This window comes from Rhea americana, unplaced genomic scaffold (assembly GCF_003343005.1).
Source record: "Rhea americana isolate MKP2758 unplaced genomic scaffold, rheAme1 scaffold_31, whole genome shotgun sequence".
NCBI lineage: Eukaryota > Metazoa > Chordata > Aves > Rheiformes > Rheidae > Rhea > Rhea americana.
The window spans coordinates 2,451,148-2,470,269 of NW_028186435.1; the positions used below are offsets into that span (position 1 = coordinate 2,451,148).

General features: G+C 39.6%; 2 protein-coding genes across 2 annotated transcripts; one reads left to right on the forward strand and one right to left on the reverse strand.

Moving 5' to 3' along the window:
* Window positions 1-1,127: 1,127 nt before the first annotated feature.
* On the forward strand, window positions 1,128-5,306 carry ARMH2 (armadillo like helical domain containing 2). The gene is made up of 2 exons (XM_085310102.1): window positions 1,128-1,329; window positions 4,864-5,306. Exons 1-2 carry the CDS (start codon window positions 1,128-1,130, stop codon window positions 5,304-5,306), a joined length of 645 nt encoding a protein of 214 aa, XP_085166228.1.
* A 2,687-nt stretch (window positions 5,307-7,993) lies between these two features.
* GMNN (geminin DNA replication inhibitor) lies at window positions 7,994-15,370 on the reverse strand. Its single transcript, XM_085310016.1, has 7 exons — window positions 15,244-15,370; window positions 14,083-14,146; window positions 12,146-12,244; window positions 11,628-11,766; window positions 10,823-10,905; window positions 10,636-10,746; window positions 7,994-8,489 (listed from the first exon to the last, which is right to left on the reverse strand). The coding sequence occupies exons 1-7, from the start codon at window positions 15,267-15,269 to the stop codon at window positions 8,352-8,354; spliced, it is 660 nt and encodes a 219-aa protein (XP_085166142.1). The 5' UTR covers window positions 15,270-15,370; the 3' UTR covers window positions 7,994-8,351.
* Between the last annotated feature and the right edge of the window lie 3,752 nt (window positions 15,371-19,122).

Genomic DNA, 19,122 nt, shown 5'->3' on the forward strand with positions numbered 1-19,122 from the left:
CCATATGTATAGTCAMTTATCATAGCGGCAGCTTCTCTAAGGTGAGGCTCATGCAACCTCCAAACACAATGGAAATCAGCTCCCAGGTAGCTTACTTAGAGCTACYTACTTGCGATTGGATTTGGGGCCAACTGTTATTTAATCATATTAAGGCAAAAAGTTTGTGGGCAATATTTGYCTTTTCAAGTCTGGTCACCAGCTCACCATTTTATCACGACCTCAGAAAGTTTACCTAAATTACATGAAGTCATCTGCTAAGTGTCTTACAGAGTAGAAATACATGATTCCTGTTTTGTAGCATGTCAATTCACGAAGATATTAAAGTAACTCTGATCTAAACCTTACCAAAATTTATAAATTACAGCAACTGAACAGTACACATAGCAGAGAAAATTGAGGGCAGAGAACTCCAACTTGTTGTGCACTAGGAGAAATGGTGCAATGCTAGCTTATGTTTTAATATGCACAACCATTGCAGCTTCATAGGAGATCGGTTTGGTGACACCTATCTTTCCGCTGGGAAGATAGGCAGCAAACTACTTTAGCAGCTAAAATAAAAACWTAAACCAGACAGGTAGGAAAAGTGGAGAAGGGATGAAAACATAGTGAAAATTACGTGAAGTGAACCAAAATACATTTTACAAAAACAAGTTTTAAACTATTATTTTAGAAGCAAGGGGTGGGGGGACTGTCTCGGTTTAGTGTTCCTTCTCCGTTTGTTCCACAGTGAGTCTACAGGCTCTTGTTCCCATCCTAAAACCTCAGCAAGAAGTGTGTATTTTTAAAAAAGAAAATCAGAATATTCTTACAGTCTACTAAAAGCTCTTACGTAACATGTCCTGTATTCCCATAACATAACATAATACATGATATGTAATACATAACATACCTATCAAAATTTGCTTATAGTTTGTGTATTAGTGTGGAACATGACTTATGAACTATGAAGTCATCAGATTCTATGTAATGCATTCTGAACTATTGCTTAGTTACAGATTAGATGAGTTTATTTTTCAACAAGCGCTAGTACCTTAAATTTTTAGATACTTCTGGTTTAAGTTCAGAGCAAAAGAACTCTGTGTATCATTCAAGTCACTTTAAAGGCTCCACAAGGAGTAACAGAAAATATGCTGAAGAGGATCCAAAACTATTACCAAACTTTTACCGATTATTTTTTCCCTTCTGCGACGAAAGAGCCTTACCAGACAGCTGACAGTGCTTTTCATCATAAAAAAATTCAAGATTACGGCATAGACCTGAGGAACACAGAACTACCAATGGAGCAAAGAGCCAAAGCTGCAGTGAGCATAGGACTGCTAGCATATACAGGTACTGCCAAATGGGGTTGATGTAGTTTGAATCCACCCTTTGAAAAGTGTATTAAAGCCAAGTCAATTTACTTCTTCATTGTAATTGTTAACAGCTACAAAACAGATAGGAACAAATCCTGCTCTTAATAAAATCAGTGAGAAAAATCACAGAGACATCTGTTGGAATGGTTAGACTCATAGTCAAGTTCCTATTGTGCTATCCAAGACTGACAAGCTCAGACCTGGTATATAGATGTACAAAGGCTGAATTTCCACTTCAAGCATTAATACTGTTTTAAAAAGGGCAAACAAAATGGAAAGAATTATGTCMTGACATGATTCATGACAACGTAGGAAAGAAAAGAAAAAAAAACCACACTCTTAAGAACAAAACCAAACAAAAGTCCCTCAAGGTTACAAAGAAAACTCTAAAAAGTGAACCCTAAAGCTTCTAAAACCAGAAGGCAAATAAAAAGAAACAGACCATTATATTTATCTCATAACTTACATGTTCTTTTGCTCTCAGGGCCGGCAATACTGCGTTTTCCAACTTTGTTAACACGAGAACKCTTCTTCTTGGAGTAGGAAAAAACAAATATGTAGAGATTAATTTAACAAAACAGACATCAACTAGCAAAGAAACACCCAGCAGGTGCTAATTATAAAATCTCTTACTCAGAGCTGCAGCTGGTTGACTCTTGCAAATTTAAAGATCAAGGCTATCTCAGGAATCCCTCACAGTTTTCTGGCACTATGGTGGCTTTCGTACTGTTACTGTCTGTGTCGTTTCTGCCTTGTAGATATAAGCCCATATTGCCTCTATGCTACTTTAGCTACAGCAGTAGGATAAATTAGCCTGCCTAGAGTTTCCTGTACTCCACCTACTCCAAGGAAAGCTATCTAATGCAGCTTTACACTAAGCTCTAGCCTGTGTTGTATACTCATTAGTGCTAACTCTAAGCATTCAAAAATCAGGAGTCAATAGGACTACCTATCAGTATGTCTTACACATGGATCTCCCCTAGGTTTGGCAAAAAAATGGTCTTCTGCCCTAAAGAGTGGGGTCTTCTCCAGTTGTCATTGCTTTCTCACTGCTACCCACATGACACATTTAAACAACTGGAGGAAGCCATAAGAAAATGTTTAGGGGAAGGTAACTGTAATTCCTTATATTTTAGCCTCAAATTCTGTATATAAGGTCTAAGGAGTTAAAGGAMAAGCCTGTATCTCACGTTTGATGCTGTATGGGATGCTGTATTTGATGTGCTAGAAATCCCATATATATAGGATGTTTGTTAGCCCTAAAAAAAAGCTCAAGCCCACAGATTTAAATTACAGTAAGACTTCRTTATTTTTATGGATTTATTTAGTTAAGTTTAAAAACTATGGACTTATGCCATTAAGGTAAGAAATTTGCTCTAAAAATAATCTTCTCCTGAATTCCACAATTTGAGCTTTAATAAGGAAATCAAATACTAAGATGCTTTGAGAACTGGCAAAGTAACAGTTGTCCAGTTTCTGTGTACACAATATGCACAATAAATGTAGTAAATATTACAGCTCATACTACTGTAAATAAGTAAGAAAGGCTTTAAATACTAAATCACTTGGAATCACAGATTCTAAAGCCTTCCTGAAAACCTCACTTTTGATGCAGTTCCTCAAGTTTTTCCTTTTCAGGCTTTACTAGTTCTGTTTAAAACTATGACCTTTAATTACACCTTATTTACAGTTTCTAGGGCTCAAAATAAAAAGTCCAGCTTGTTATCATTAATATTACCTTAAACTGATGAGAACACTATTAAGATTCAGAAACAAGATTCTTAATCTACCTGATTGTTTTTGCAGCAAAACCTCTTAGAGCTGGATAAATTTTGCTGATGTGCAATGGAATTATCTAATGATAAGATCCACTGTGGCCCTCTTCAAATGTCTTAGGTGCCAGCAGAGGGTACTACAGACATACCATTATACTCAAGGGTTTGACCTTGAATGTGGTTGACATTCTCGCTGCAAGTAGATCTATAAAGCAGCAACAAATTAAAGTTTCTCAGAACACCATTATCATTTGCAGAACTATTTTGTGTTATTACATGAATGGGAAAAGAAATTAACAATATGCAATAAATATTTTCCACATAAAAAATGTTGATAACAGTGCAATTCCATTTCAAGAACAACAGAGCACAAGTAGCACACAGGCTTGATAGATTTTCAACCTTCTGCTCAAGATTTCAAATATAGTTCTGAAAAAAGAAACAACTTCAGATGGCCCTTAAATAAAAGTAAATGAATATGCAGTGCACTTTCTTGCAAAAGCTACTGAGCAACTTAGCTATTTGTGCAAAGCCTGCAAAATAAGCTGTAACATATGAGAACAGTGTAGGGCCCCCCTGTAAACAATACAATGCCAAACACCAAGTGATTTCAGCTGTCCAGCTAAGTAGTTATTATAGTCTAATTCACACCCTCCACACATTATGTCTTAAATACAACAGGTGTTTACACTAAAACTGATATTTTTGCTAAACCTATTTTCCGATTAAAAAGTTCTTCACACAAAACTTGGGTTTTTAAGGTTTGTTCCTTTTTGAAACATCTGGCACCTGAATATGTTCTTACTCCCAACATGGTAAACACCTAAGTCTGACTTCAGTTAAGACTGATGGGTCTGAAAACCCATTTTCAGTTCGGATATGCACATTTTATGGGAGAAGTGCTAGGACCTTGTCCTGGAAGGTGGATCCCACTTCTAGGAAGCCTTAGGACACTTCTGTGAATCAAGAAGTTGTGGTTTTAACCTGTGCAAAGAAAAGGAGTCAGGCTGCTGGCTAAGTTGGTGCACAAAAGCATTTACAACTTTTTGAAAATCCCATCCTGCAGCCAGGTTCCAGAACTGATGATCTGATCCTGCTAGCCAGAACGTTCTCTGTCATCTCTTTCTTTGTCCCTCGGAACGTTGATTTTCAGCTGTTACGTGGTTTCAGTTCAGTGGTAGATCAGAATTTCCCTATATATATATAAACAAAAATAATGAATGTCAGAAGTTTGTGAAAGAACTAATAACATAACCGTATAATTACTACACATCTGACAAGTCCTTCACATATGCATAAAGTTCCTATACTTACTATACGGGGTAACATACTGCAGGTATTTAAAAAAGGAATTTTGAGAACAGTAAATGAAACTTCATCCTTCTAGAACATGTGATTAATGCAATGTCACAAAACTCATTATTTTCATATATTAATATTTTTCTGATACAATAACTGAGGCACAGGGAGCTTACATTATTTGATGAAGGTCCAATACATCTATGACAGAAAGAGCACATACATGGGTCCAATTCCCATGCTATCATTCAGTCCTCAAAGCTGGCCTTATCCTGCAGCATACTTTTTCAAGAGTTTATACAGCAGACTGAATTCTTTATGACAACGGAATGGGGCAAAGTGTTTCATAGTAGCCTCAGTTCAGAGCTTTCCCGTGCACGCGTGTCGTTTTACTAACCAAACTGCTCCATACGTAACAATAATGTTGTCTATTACAGGTGGGACAAATGCTGCAATATGTGCATCAGAATATATGCAGGACTTGTGTGATATATTTTGCACACAATCCATTTCAACAAAAGTGAGGATCCAAGCACTCCAAGGACTGTCTTGTATTTGTTATATAAATCCCAACAATCAAAGAAAGGCAAAAGATTTAAATCTAATAAACATTCTTCTTGACCATCTGGGTGAAGAGCAAGAGCTAACTTCAGATAATGCATCCATTACAATCCAATTTTGGATCTGCTATCTGCTGACAGTTCTTTGTTCTACCAACATCCCCTGTATCATAGAAGTTCACAAAATAGGAGGTGAAAAGCTGGAAAGGAAGCTGAAATTGCTGTCTCATATGGATTGGTTTGGCTGGCAAGATAATTATGCAGCAGTGCTTTTTTCCCTTTTAGGGTTTCAAAGACTTCAAAATATTTCAAATGTTTAAAAAAGCCACCTCAAAAGAACAGTTATAATCTGCGAATATTTTAAATGAATATAAAGCATAAAAGAATATTAAAACAAGTTAAATTTCATTTGTTTCCTTATTTACCATCCCCAAATAACTATTCTGGCATGAAAAAGCCCTCTTTCCTATCTTAAAATTAAGTAGTAAAGTCATCTGACAGTATTATCCATTTCTCTTGAATGAGAAAAAAAATTCAAAGTTATCCTACAGGGCAGTTATCTCAGTACTTACTAGTGCAGATTAAAGGAAACATTTGCCCACCATTTCTGTGYTGTGATGGAACTGATTATGCCCAAACATTCCCTAGAGCGCAGATTGGAAGGTGCAATTGCTCGCATACTACATTCCCAGGAAGAGATGGTGCTCACAGTGTGAGYACCAGATCCAACACGCAGTGGAAGCCAGAGGGAGTATTATTTCCCATAACACTTCTGACATTACTCCCATTGGAATCAGGGGTGAAACATCTACTGAATTCCTGCAATCCACGTGGAGAAAATAACACATAAAAGGTGCTTAGAAACTAGGCATCACCTCCCGACCCTAGCTTACACTGAAATCTGCTAAGGAATCTGTCAGACACTGAGTCTCAACTTTCTGTTCACAGTTTGGTGAAATTTAGGGAAAAAATGAAGGCTTGAGAAAGCTACAGAGAAAACCCAGTTTACACRAAATACATAGAATATATCACATGCATAAATGAAGATAACAATAAATAACTGTAGAAACAGAGCATAGCTGCTTACAGCTGAACATAGATAATAAAGTTCAGAACTGCATTCCTCAAAACCCCTGATCAGTTTGCATCTAATCTTCCAGGCATCTGTAGCCCACAGTGCCAATCTGACAGCTTCTCAGTTGTCCGTGCTTGCCCTGAAGTGTTCATTTTAGCAAGACCTTCTGCATTTAGCTTATAGATCCATAAACCAGAATATTTCTGATCATCTCAGCCTCCTGAAAGTCATTGAATACATTTGRCTTTTCACAAGATGTTGCAATAGCCACCACCTTCTTTTAAAGCTGTCTAGGAAGACAGTTACTTACAGAATAACTGCTGAAAACTGACTTAGGACAAAGGAAACCCTGCAATTAATTTACTCTGCTATTTAAATGCTTGCAAAATGAAGAACTTTTTGCGATATAGATACCAGATATGGTGCTTAAAAAAAATAAAATATTTCTCATCCCTATAAACACTTTACAAAAGGAAACAAATATTGTTATTTTGGTAATCATCAGTTGTCTCCTATCTTGGTAAATATCAACACATTGCTTTGAAAACAAGCATTGAATTCCCTTTTAGAATAGCTCTCAAACGTATGCTGTTTTATTCCCACCTAACTTTCAGTGCAGCTGCTTTTAAGAACAACAGGAATGATAACTCATCTTTCCTTTATAAGGCAACAAAATGTTTCCAGAAAGGACAGTCTAATACTTTTTGCTTATGTAAGCTCTACTTTAGTTGCAGATCTTGAAAAACACTCCCTGCAAAGAGGGACAAAGGCAGTCATCTGAAAAAGCTGAAGAGCATAAAACTAATTAATCCTCAGAACACCCTGAGTCTCACTACCCATCCTTGCATCTTCTTGAATTCTCAGAGACAAGTTTGTGGTTCAGGATAGAGGACAGGACAGGCAAAATACTCTTTCCTATCCCCAAAGTTGCCTAGGCCTGTTTTCCAGACATTACTGGTCTGCTCTTGTCCTTTTCTGTCATACCTTTAATTATATTTCTATTGCAAATACTGTACTTTAACTGTACTTTGAAAAGCCCTGAACATGAGAGAAACTTACTGCTTCTACTGTACACAGGAAAAAAGCTGGATTGTTTTCATCACTGCTTGCTCACTGGTTTAATTTTGCTGCATTTGCAATAAGATAATGCTATCTTTCCTTCTGAAGAAATACAAGGTTTTTATTTCCCTTCACAACCAAGGCTGTTTTAGTTAAGAATCCATCCTCTACCAAAATTTTGTAGCATCAAACTAAACATTACTAGTGTGACCTACTACATTTATATAACAATACGTGATCTCCCCTCACATCTAATAAGACAGACTTACTGGTTCATTTAGCTTTTGTAACACATGCATTAGAATGACTCCCTACACYGACAGTAGAATGACTCACTTTTTAGAAGTTGCTGTATTTGTCTATCAGGGGACTTAAGGACTGAGGGGTAGTATGCTAACTGCCATTGAAATTTATTAGTAAGGCCAACATTTCATCAAGCTGGGATCTTGCACAATTTCATTTGAAGTCTTCACAGTGTTTCAGTTAAGCATCAGCTGAGTTGATTTGCTATGAATACTGTGGAGTGGCATAATCAAAGGGCTGCTCTTAGAACCAAAAAAAAAAAAAAAAAAAAAAAAAAAAAAAAAAAAAAAAAAAAAACACACCAACAACACACAACAAAGGCCCTTGGCCAAGCAGCATCCTTCTTCCTCACCCCACATACCCGGCACTCTTCAGCTCCCCTCAGATCAGCAGGATATAGACAAGACAGAAGTCCTGATGCAGTCATAGGTGGTGAAACAGCCCTGAAGAATTCTGTTCTCCAGAACTCTACAAAGAGAGGCACTCACTAGATCAGAATCATAAATTGTGTGACTACTATATACTGAAGTCTTAAAATAGCAGTTTCTCACTCAAATAAGAGGCTGAGTGTTTGGGTAAGGCAAAGATTTATTTATCAATTTTCATGTATCATGTCAGACCAACTGATAAGATACTATTTACATAACAGTTTGAAATACATAGTATTTGCATTTTATACAAGCAACTAAGTGCAGCCTGTAATGAATTTCCTAAGCAGTATCCAGTTACTCCCACTGCTACATAATTCCAGTTAAAAAACATGTTATGCTTCCACAAGAGTTTCTATACCTGAGAAACTTTAGTATATCCTTTCAAGAGGAAGACTGCAATTAAAAGAAAAGCCACATGCACAAGCTTGTTTAAGGTTGTCAATCCAGCTTCACACTTCACTTAAAGCAAAATCTGAAATAATCATCTTCAAACCATACTACACTTGTGARGGCCCTTCTTCAGAAGGGAGGTCTACAACATCCCCAAAGTTAAGTTCTTCATTTTCTTGCTCAGACTGCTCTAGAGTCAGACTCTTCAGTGCCTCGAGGTTGTCAGGTGCTTGCCCAGTTAGCCTCTGGAAAAAATACAGAAGATGGTGTAAACTTACTCTTTTAAGTAATACTCAGTGAAATAAGACTGCATCTTAGATTAAGCCAAGTGATTTGTTGCATCATTTAGAAATGGCCAATTCTAGAAAAAAGTTGACTCCAAGCAATCATTTAGACACTTGCATTTTCATCTCCAACTTCCACCTCTCATTTGCAGACTGCACCTGGCTTGTTGACCAGTCTTCCTTAAATTTTAAAGTTGTTCAGAGAAACAGATTTGTCCTAGACTAAAATACAGGAACTGTTTCACAAGTTAAATATTGCTGTATTACTGTATACTACAGCACAAGTTTCTCTAGAAAAAAAAAGCCAACAGATTCAGTTCACTATTTTAGAGATAATGAAACCAAGTCAAGTTTAGTGGAAATGCTAAGCTAAAAGATACTGACATGGAAGTTTCTAGCACTTTATTACAGCTACTTTATTATAACAGAACTGACAAAGCCCTCCGAACACTAATAAAACCAGATCAAACATAGCAAGTTAGTGAAGTTTTTCAAGATTGAGCCAAAACAATCAAACTAATTAAACTTACTCGATCAGATTCCTTACTTAACCATGTTGCTTGTGGTAATACTTCCACTTTGTTTCCAGCTGCTCTAAGTAGAGTCCAAATAACCAGTCAGGTACCCAGCTTTGCACTGAGAGCTCAAGCTTTCCCAAAACACCATAGATCTTCATTTGCAGGTTCAGTGGCTAACTATTCATTCATTAAAGCTTCACCAGCTTCTGCAGACAACTTACTCCTGCTTTCACAGAATCAGTGACAAGACTACTTGTTCCCAAGGAATTATCTCAGAGGGAGAACAAGGCTGAGTAGAGTGATTTGCTATTTAAGAAGTTAGTTTATCTGAAATCTGCAGTTTAAACTACAAAACAAACAGGTATTGTTTCCTAAAACATCTAACAGCTAATGGGATCAACCTTGGCTTTTACCTAAGGAAACAGGGCCTTTAATGCCTTTGCTTAAGGTGTGCAAATATGTACTCTCCTGACCAGTGGCAACTTATGTTTACATAAAACTATGTAAAGAACTTTGTAAGAAAAAATGGGTACTTTACACATTTTTATTCATTTGCGTGAAGCTGCACTTGGATAAAACAGAATTTCATTAAACAAACATTTTTAGACTAGGTTTAAGATTTTACTAGTACTAGCCTAGATGAATTAAAACTGTGGTTTTCTGCCACATATCTAACACTAGATCTTTCATAATTAAAGCCTTCAGATTTTTCTAGTTACTAATTAGTCTTCTTCCCACATGTCCAATACCCTATGAGTTATTAGTAGTCCAGTTCATTCAACTTGCTTCAACTCCTGAACCTAAGTCTGTAAAAGTATCTAGAACCGTAGAGAAGTATTCCTTGAAATTGCAAGTCTTCACCACTAAGCTTTGGCTCCAAATGCTTTACTAATGACTTCCACTAGCCCAYTGATTTGGCTGCCTTTAAAATTCAGAGGAAAATTTGAAGATAATATTAGCATCTAAGCTAACTATGACAAGCCATTTCAAAAATTACAAGTTTATGAACCCTACCAACTGCATGCCTAAGTCCTCTCTTGGGCCACAGAACCCCACAATCCAACTACTACCCTCCATGAAACCTGGATATCAAAGTGTTAGTTGCCCCTTCTTACAGCTCCACTGTTTTAACTGCCCCTGCTTCAAGCTTACCYCCTCAAAGGGCATGGCAGATACAAACTTTTGGCCAGCAGCCTTACACAGCCTATTAAGCAATAGATGTTAACTGATCATGGCAAAGGGAAAAATGAATCCTTCTCCCCCATATTACTATCTTTAATATACAAAGCTTCAGCCAGAGAGACTTTGCAACTTGTGATGACTTAGACCTGTTCTGTTTAGACAATATGTTGACACTTCCCCTTCAGAAAGCAACCTTCTTAAAGTACTTTATTACTCTTTTAGGTTCTAATCCAGAAGAGACTCATTCCCTAAAAGAGCCTTTAAGTCTCTTCATTCGTCCAACCCCACAGAAAATTGCACATCTATAGTAACTCACAATGAAGTGTCAGCACACAAAACAGAAGTTATGATTAAAAACCTTCCTTCTCATTTATTCTACAATGTTAACTGTAGATTTCTTCAAGTACCTCAATCACGCTGGTCATATAACGCACATGTTCAGCTAGTGACAGTAGTTCTTCATTTTCTTCTTTTAGACAGGCAATTTCACCATCTTTCTTTTCAATTTCTTTGTGCAGCTGAGTTCAAAAAACAAAAGGTTAAAATAATGCCAATAGTGAATGGTAACGAAATCACTCATCTTTCACTAGCTACCTTTTCATTTTCTTGAAGCACTTCATACAGAGCCTTCCTCCTCTCTTCTGCCACTTCTTTCCAATATTGAGATGAAGGACTTTCTGAAGACAGAAGCTAGAGTAAGTCTGTGTTAAGACTGAATTCTTGAGATTGACTTAAGATATCTAACTCAGACAAAAGCATTTTATACTCTGAAAATAAGCATTCAGTATAGTGCAAGTTTTCAGTTGTCTCTTGGAAAGCAACTGGAGACGTGACTTTACAGGAAACTCATCTCGCACTATTAGTGGTGATACAGGCTGAATCTCCAAGAAGCTGCATCAAGTATGGCAGCAGGCATTGCAAGGTGGATGATCACATTCGCAAGTGTCAGACTTAGCATCTACTCTGTTGGAAATAGGTCTTACTACTGTCCACATTGGGCTCAAGTAGTATCCCACAAAAACATGAGYTACTATTTTAAAACTAGTTCTGAGAAATTAAAGAACTCCAGTAGCAGCRCAGTAAGCCAAAGCAGATTTCTATTTTAATATGGTCCTTAGTCACTTCAAAGCTTCTAAGTCAAACTAAGTAACAAGCTACAAGACCTCATACTGCTGCACGGAATGACYTTATGGCAGCCAGTAGTTGAGAACCATTCCTAAACATTAGATAAGTATACTGTATTTACTATACTGTAGAGTATGTGTAGTTAATTCTTGCTAGGCATTACATAAAACACTACATCTTATCTAACTGTCAAATAAACTATGCCTCAAGTTATGCTTCCAACAAAAGCATAGCATTTTAAGTGCAAGATAATATTTCTAAAGCCATCACATACTTTTTACCATGAGATCTACTGCTTGAATGACCTCATCTGTATTTTCATTTTCTTGTTCTTTGTCCAGAGTAGCCTCAGTTGTAGTTGCCTTTGAAGTTAACTTGCTATTCCAGAGTTTCCTTTTGATTGAAGATTTCCCCTGCATAAAATACAGGTAGATTGGACTTCAGAGCAACATTCAGCTAGTATTTTTCACAATTCACATTTGCAAGTCTGCTCACCCAAGACTAAAAGTTAAATTTTTATTCAGCCCATTTCTTCACATTACAAGTTCCAGTTCATGACAACTTCCTCAATACTCATATTAGATATCAGGAAGCTTGCAAGTATTTCTCTGAATTATTCTGAAGCTAAAGTTAATGTTGGTTGTTATTAGGCATACCACAAATAAAATAAGCTCAAGTTATGTWACATGAGTTAGTGGATTACACATGATTTCTCAGTTTTCAGTTAAGAGTTCAAAAGCAGTTTGCTGTGAGCAGAGATCACCACACATTTAGAGGTTTTCTAATTCATACCTCATTATGTCTGCCAACCAGGCAGCCTGTGGCTGAAGGCTGAATCATTCTGAGAGTCCTCCTCGGAGCAGTACTGCATGTGGTATCTAAAAAGTACTTCTAAAAGGAAAAATATGGTATCAAATAGTTGCCACTCTTCTCTGCATAAACTGAAACTTATGGAGTATGTGTTTTCATTAAATTAACAGATGGTTTATCTTTTCAAGTTGAAAAATTTAGTCTATTTTAAGGCTTGACTAGACCAGGCAGAAAAAAAGGGATCTGGTTATTTGTAGCACAGATTGATCTTATTCATATAAAAGCTCGATCCCTACACATCTTAAAAACCTTTAGCCTTCTTAAGGAAGCTTGAAGAGGTCCTACAGTGGAAGTATTTGACTTGATTTCAAGACCAGCTACAATGCAAGGACATGTAAACTTCAATTAAGTTATGTTTGACAGAAGTAGTATTAGATGAAGGCAGGGGAAGTGACAGAAGTGCTTGCAATTGTATCTAAACTCAGTAAAGTCATGCAAATCATGCTTTAGTACCCAGTTTTCATTACTTATAATCAGAAGTTCAAAAGCAGCATATATTTAATTAGGTGTGTGGTTTCAGTTGTCCATCAAAACGGATCTAAAGCTTCCCTTCTTGGATCCAGACAGGCTATTGTTTTGTATAAACAGCATGTTTATCACCTTTCTTGTCATGCATAAGTACTTATTTCCTGCATTAAAGCTTTCTGATTGGGTTGGTTACACTGCCACCATGGGATAGCAAACAATGGCAGACAACCAAGCAAGAATAGCCAGAATTCAAAGCCGCACCAGCGTGAGAAAGTTACTGATTCACACTGCACTTCATATGACAAGAGTTCACCTTTCCCACGGTAAAGTCTCTACCACTAATTATCCTGTTATTGAACTAAGGACAAACACCAGCTACTGTGAGAACAAAAAACCCACCGTGTCAAACACTGCTTGCTGCTATTGAAGATTAGAGTTCAGTATATTCTTCCAAGGAGTTATTGACTAATACTAGAGTTAACCCATTGCACTTAAGTACAAAAAGTCGCTCTAAGGAATTTATAACTGATAGTCAATATAGGACAAAACAACTACGTGTATGTCAGACTTACAAATCTATGATTTTCATTAATACTAGATACTACTACAGACTGACTCTTAATCCCTCACAGTAGGGATAACAGCCTCTTTACAGGGCACTTGTACACTCCCCATTAGGGCCTACATCAGATTTGACCAAAAAGGTCTTGTAGGAAGAAAGAATAAGTTATATATATACACACACACACACACCTTTTAGTAGCTTCTAACCCAGTCATCTCTTGAACTAAAATACTTTAAACAGTTCCACTAGTTCCAGTGCAACTGGGTTTCATGAGGATGGCTTTAGAAAGAACTACCAGCACAACCTTCAGTTAAAGCAGGCTCAAGTCAAGACAGATTCAGTATTTAGATTTCATCCCAACAGAAGACAAAAATATAGGCTAGTACCCATTTTGCAGGCCCTGAGCAGCCAAACTCATCCAGTAATCAGACTAAAGGAAGACCAACACCTAAACCATGTGGAAAGACAGTAAGCTATCTCAGTGCCAGGCTAAGGAGAAAAAGACTCCTTGCTGAGGAATAGAACAAGAGTAGTCATAAGAACATATGCTCTAGAAGCAAGAGACAGTGTTCCCAAGCCATACTACATGCCATATGTTTGCTCAAGCCAACAGAATGTAGGCCAGATAGGAACACATTGCAATTGATCCCTTCGTATTCCCTTCAGTGGATACAGTTTGTGTCAGACAGAGCAACTATGTCCCAAGGATTAAGGTGCAGACTTCAAAAGAGCAAATGCTGTGTTGCAAGGCCTTTTCATATCCTTCATCTGTTTTGTGTTCTTTATTTGTTCCTGTAGTCTAGCTGCAAGAATTTAAAGCTTATACCTGTAAAGATCCTGATGACTTTTCCACATTCACTTTCTTTTTCATTTTGGAATTCATAGGATCACTGCAAAAYAAAAAGCAATCATTAAACACAATTAGTAACACCAGACCTCAACTAAAGTTCTTAAGCACTTTTACAATGTTAAAGTTTATCAAATTCTATGACAGCATTAAGAATTCAAATGTCTTCTTTCTGCTAGTAACACACGCTCTGCAGAGTCCCTCAAACCATTTTTAAGGGTTTTTAGGTGCAAATTACAAGCACACAGTTGAACTAGAGATGTAGACCCTGAGATAACATCTCATGTTGTTGGTGCCAATGCTGCTCTGCGACCACAAAGGTGCAGCCAGCCGTATCAGTCCAAAAACCTCATCACAAATGTAGCAGAGACCACCATGAATTAGAGTACTGTTAAATCCTTTCATAATGATTTTGACTGGGAGGAAGCACATGARTAGTAACTATTTGCTTGAGATTACAGGCAAAAGCACAATGTGGCATTGGCTATGCTGGCCCTCAGTCCTTCTGCAAGAGGTGAACCCRTGCCAGACCCTCAACAGACTCGCTCTGCAAATGCGAGCAAAGCATAGCGCTGGAGCCAATACAGAGCAGGKCCTAAGCACACTCCGAGGAGGGGGCGAGAGCAGCTTTACCACACTGAGCACACCCGGCGGAGCTGCCCCCGGCGCCTGAGCCGCGGGGCGCACTCCAGCACCGGCCCCAGACCCCCGCTCCACGCCCAGCTCCGTGCGCAGGCGGGGCGGGCGGCAGCGCCTACGCTAAGCGCCGGGAGCGCAGCGGCAGCCCGCCAGCACGGTGAAAGACCTCGAGCTCCCTATRGGACTCCCCGGTAAAGCCCCTTCCCCCTCCTCTCGCCGCGCTGGCCCCGCCACGCCGGTCAGGCCGATGGCACGCGGATCTCCGCCGCGCGAAGGAGCCGACACCGACCGGGCACAGAGGGCCGCACACAGCGGCGGGGCACTGTCCCACCGCCCCCAGCAGGGAAGTGAGGCAGGAGCCCGCCAAAAACCGGCCACGAGAGCCCGRAGCCGCCATGCCGCCGCCACGCCCCTTCCTCAACGGCCCCTTCCCCCCCTCGGCGCAGCCTCGGCCTGGCCCGCACGGAGCCCAACGGCAGCAACCGCCGCGCGCGCGCTCACCGCCGCCGCCCGCTCCCTCGCTGCATTCGAACGCGCGCGCGCACCACCACCAGCCGTCCTCCCGCGCCCGGCGCGCGGCTATAAGCGGAGCAGCCACCCGCGGGGAGGGGCGGCCGGGCACGTGACCCGCCCCGTGCCTTCCCGCTCCGCGAGCCAATCGCAGGCCGCCACCGCCCCTCCGCCCCGCCCCTCCGGTGGAACGGCGCCGCGTGCGCCCGTGGCGGGAAGCCGCTGCGCGCCGGGGCGGGGGCGGGGACAGCGGCGCGCGCGGGGCGCGGTCACCTTCGCTGCTGACACACGGCCGCGCTCCGCATTCAGCGCCTGCCGGCAGCCCTCAGGGAGGTCTGCGCCTCCGTGACTGCTTCCGCACTTCCGCCGTGTGCTGGGTTTCACCGTGACGTGCCACCAAAGCGGAGCTGCATCATCGTCCATTTCATCGTCCTCAGTCCTAGCCGAGTGGCGTTTGCAAAACCGGAGGAGAAAACTGATAGGCTTAAGCTACATTCAAACAAGAGAAACAACTGATTTTTTTACAATTTTACATACGGTATCAGTTATAAAGCTCCATTAAATGTGTGTCAGCTACACAGTTAAATGTGTCAGAGGCCATGTTACAAGTATGATCTTGGAAATACTACGCTTTATCTTATACTGAGAGTACTGTCTGCTGACTTGTGAGTAAATTTTTGCAAAGTTAAGGATGCACTCCTTCCAAYCAAGGTCTCATAGCAGGAAAGACTGCTAGCCAAGAGTAGCTATCAACTTTTTTTTCAGGAAATGCTATGTTCTTATTAGAAATTACGATAATTAYAGGAAGAAATTAATTTAGCATGCCACTCTGTCAGACTTTGAAGCAAATTGTGTAGCACATTGTGTTTTGAAGTAAAYTGTGTAGCACTTACAGGAACGTTTTAAAGGAGCAACATGAGAACAAAAGGCAGAATATTAAAAATACTGAATTAAGAAATCTTTAAACAAATGTAAGCAAATAAAGCAGATCTCTTGCACAAACATGCGCAGTCTCCCACTGACCCATATAAACTTAGTATCCACAACATCCTTGGGCAAGGAGCTGCAGAGCTCAAATAGCCGTTGTCTGAAAAAACACCTCCTTTTTTTTCTTCTTGAACCTGGCTCCTCGAGCTACCCTGGGTATCCCTAGTCCTTGCACAGGCAGAGGCAACAAGYGGTCCTTGTCCGTTTTCTCCATGCCACTTGATTTCATCCATCTTTATCATATCCCCTTYCAGCCATCTCCAGGTCTGCTTGGTCACTCCTCACATGGAAGCTGTTCCATCATTCTGCTCTTCTACAGACTATTTCCAGCATCATTTACCTTTTCAGCGGCAGCTCAACACTGGTCTGACATTTTGGGGGGAACTGTCTGCCATAACTCCAAGATCTCACTCCTGAATGATGGTCAAGCTTGTCATTTGATACATCAAACTAAGATTGTTTTTTTCCCATGTTTGTCCTTTTGCATTTATCTGCACTGACTGTTGTATTGTCCAGTTACTCAACTTCGTAATGCTCTTCCAAAGCTTTTCAGTCAGCCCTTGTACCTATTACATTAGTTTACTTTCATCAGCAAACTGTCACCTCGATAAGCCTTGTCCTCTATCAAGAAAATAAAAATAACATAAGTGCAGAAATATCTTAATTACTATGGTTCTATTGTACTAGTTTAAAAGTTTATGCTTTTTAAGTTCTCATTGATTGCAGAAGAAAGTTTGAGGTTTCCATATTCCAAAGCACTAGCAGATATGCTAAACCCTGATTAAGCATACACATAAATCTTTGCAGAATTTGGATTCTCTTCAGAAAGATCCTGAGCAGGGAATTTGTCTTTACCCACTATACAGGTAAGGCATACATAAAAAATGTTGGGTTTATATAGAAAACATAAAATATGTTACGTAAGATATATTAAAATATATGTGCATGCAAGCAATATGAGTATTTATTTCATGGCATTGATACATTTGTAATATTGTTGTTTTAAAGAGAAGCTAACTCAAAGATTACCTTTTAAAATCAGTTTTAATTCATCAAAAGTTTTCAGGTGAATTAGCAGTTGAGAAGTAGAGTAACTGCYTTTGAAAGGGCTGATCATCCCAACAGGCTGAGGGAATAGGAGATGGGTCTGATGTGACAGAGCTGTTTGTTTTTCTTTTTAATCTGTTCTTTGTTGGAGGCATACAATTTGGAGGTTTATTACAAAGGTGCCACTCCTTCAATTTATCCAGCCAAAGAACATGTCCTGTAGTGAACCACTGGGTCTCAGAGTTTTCCTTCTGTTACGTGTCCTCAGCTTGAAGGATTTGTAAAGAGTCTCTGCACCATGTCATAAGGAATACGGAGAGCTTATTATTATTAGAAGCTTATTCCCTGGTCCAACTGTGGGAAACCAGTATATATAATCACATATTTAAATTACATATTTTAAAAATCTCACAGAAATGCTCCAGGTTTCATGGCTGTAATAACCCCCATTTTTGTGGTTGAGGGCTAAATTCAAATAGAAGTTATGGTGCCTTTAAATGCAAAAATCTGTCAATCTCAGTACTAGTAGAAAATGTATTTCTTCAGATGCACTACGACATACAGCGTTTCAGCTTGCTTGTTTCATAAAAAATAAAACTGTGTCATGAATACTTATGACTATTTGCATTTCAAGTCAGCCTGAGCAAACATGCCAACATTTCCCACAGAGCTCAGCCAATTTGTTAGGTTGTTCATGGCAGCAGAGAACGTGCACCTTTTGAAGTTTTTATACTCTGTCATCACTGGTAAACGTTATCTGTTTTTCTAACAAGTGACAACTGGAAAAAGCTTCTTGGAGGACTTCATGAGTCCGGGAACCCAGGAATAGGTGCAAAGGCACTGCCTAGTTTCTAGTAACTCTTAGTGTCCAGTCCTGCTTAGACTCTTGTGTGTGGAAACTTCCTAAGCTTTATACAGTGGAGCTCACTACAGAGCTGGGATTTAGCTATCTGAATCAAATTGAGCATGGACATGGAGCAGCAAAAAGCCATTTCTATTTGCTAGTCACGTGGCTTTTGTCATGGGCCTTTCTTGTAATCCACAGAGAATTACCTAGCTGTGTGGTACGTCAGTACTCTTTTTATTTCCACCTGCTATGTGTATGTATATATCCTATATGCTTTCCTATTTGTTAGTACTTAATGTAAGCAACTGCTGTAACCATCTCAGGTGCAGAGATGGTTACCTCTCCTGTGGAGAGGTTTTTGATTTGCAGCTCTTAGCTCTTGTCTTGCTGTTCTGTTGGCCCTTCTGTCCAATAAATGGCCATTTATTAAGGGATAAAGAGAAAAATTGAGAAAGCCTGGCCCACAATAAATGGCTCATCTTAGCCTACATCTCACTCAGCAGCTGTTTTCTGACAGATTTGGCTTGGAGTGTGACAACTTTTGGGGCTTCCTAGAAGTCCCTAGGAAGTTCGGATGGAAACTGTGAGTATACACACTGGGCCAAGTGTGCACAGCTGTTGAACACAACACCGTCCCCAAAACCACGCGCGTAGCTTGGAGCGCCCATGGAAGACAGCCCACTGCACTCTTCAGGGTGACGCTAGGTGGCAGCGTGGCTTTACTTTGCCGAACGCTTCCCTTGCCTCAGCGTGTTGTTTCTACSGTATTACCATGTTATATCATATGAGTGTTTTTCTGCTGTATTATGTGTTATCGACAAGAATCTCATCATTTGTCTTTTTTTTCCCCCAGGTTAATCATCAGAGAAGGCTGCATTCTAATAAAACGGTCCTGAGAAATGATTACATACACAGCAAAACCCAAATATAATTCATAATGCAAGCAGGTCTACAATGGTCACTGTGATTTCTCAGATCTCCTGAAGTCT

What these genes read in the sequence shown, in the direction of transcription:
- ARMH2 (XM_085310102.1), top strand. Translation starts at nt 1,128, where the DNA reads ATGCTGAAGAGGATCCAAAACTATTACCAAACTTTTACCGATTATTTT. An exon ending in AGGACTGCTAGCATATACAG is followed by an intron (nt 1,330 to 4,863) that starts GTACTGCCAAAT and finishes TGTCTATTACAG; the next exon opens with GTGGGACAAATGCTGCAATA.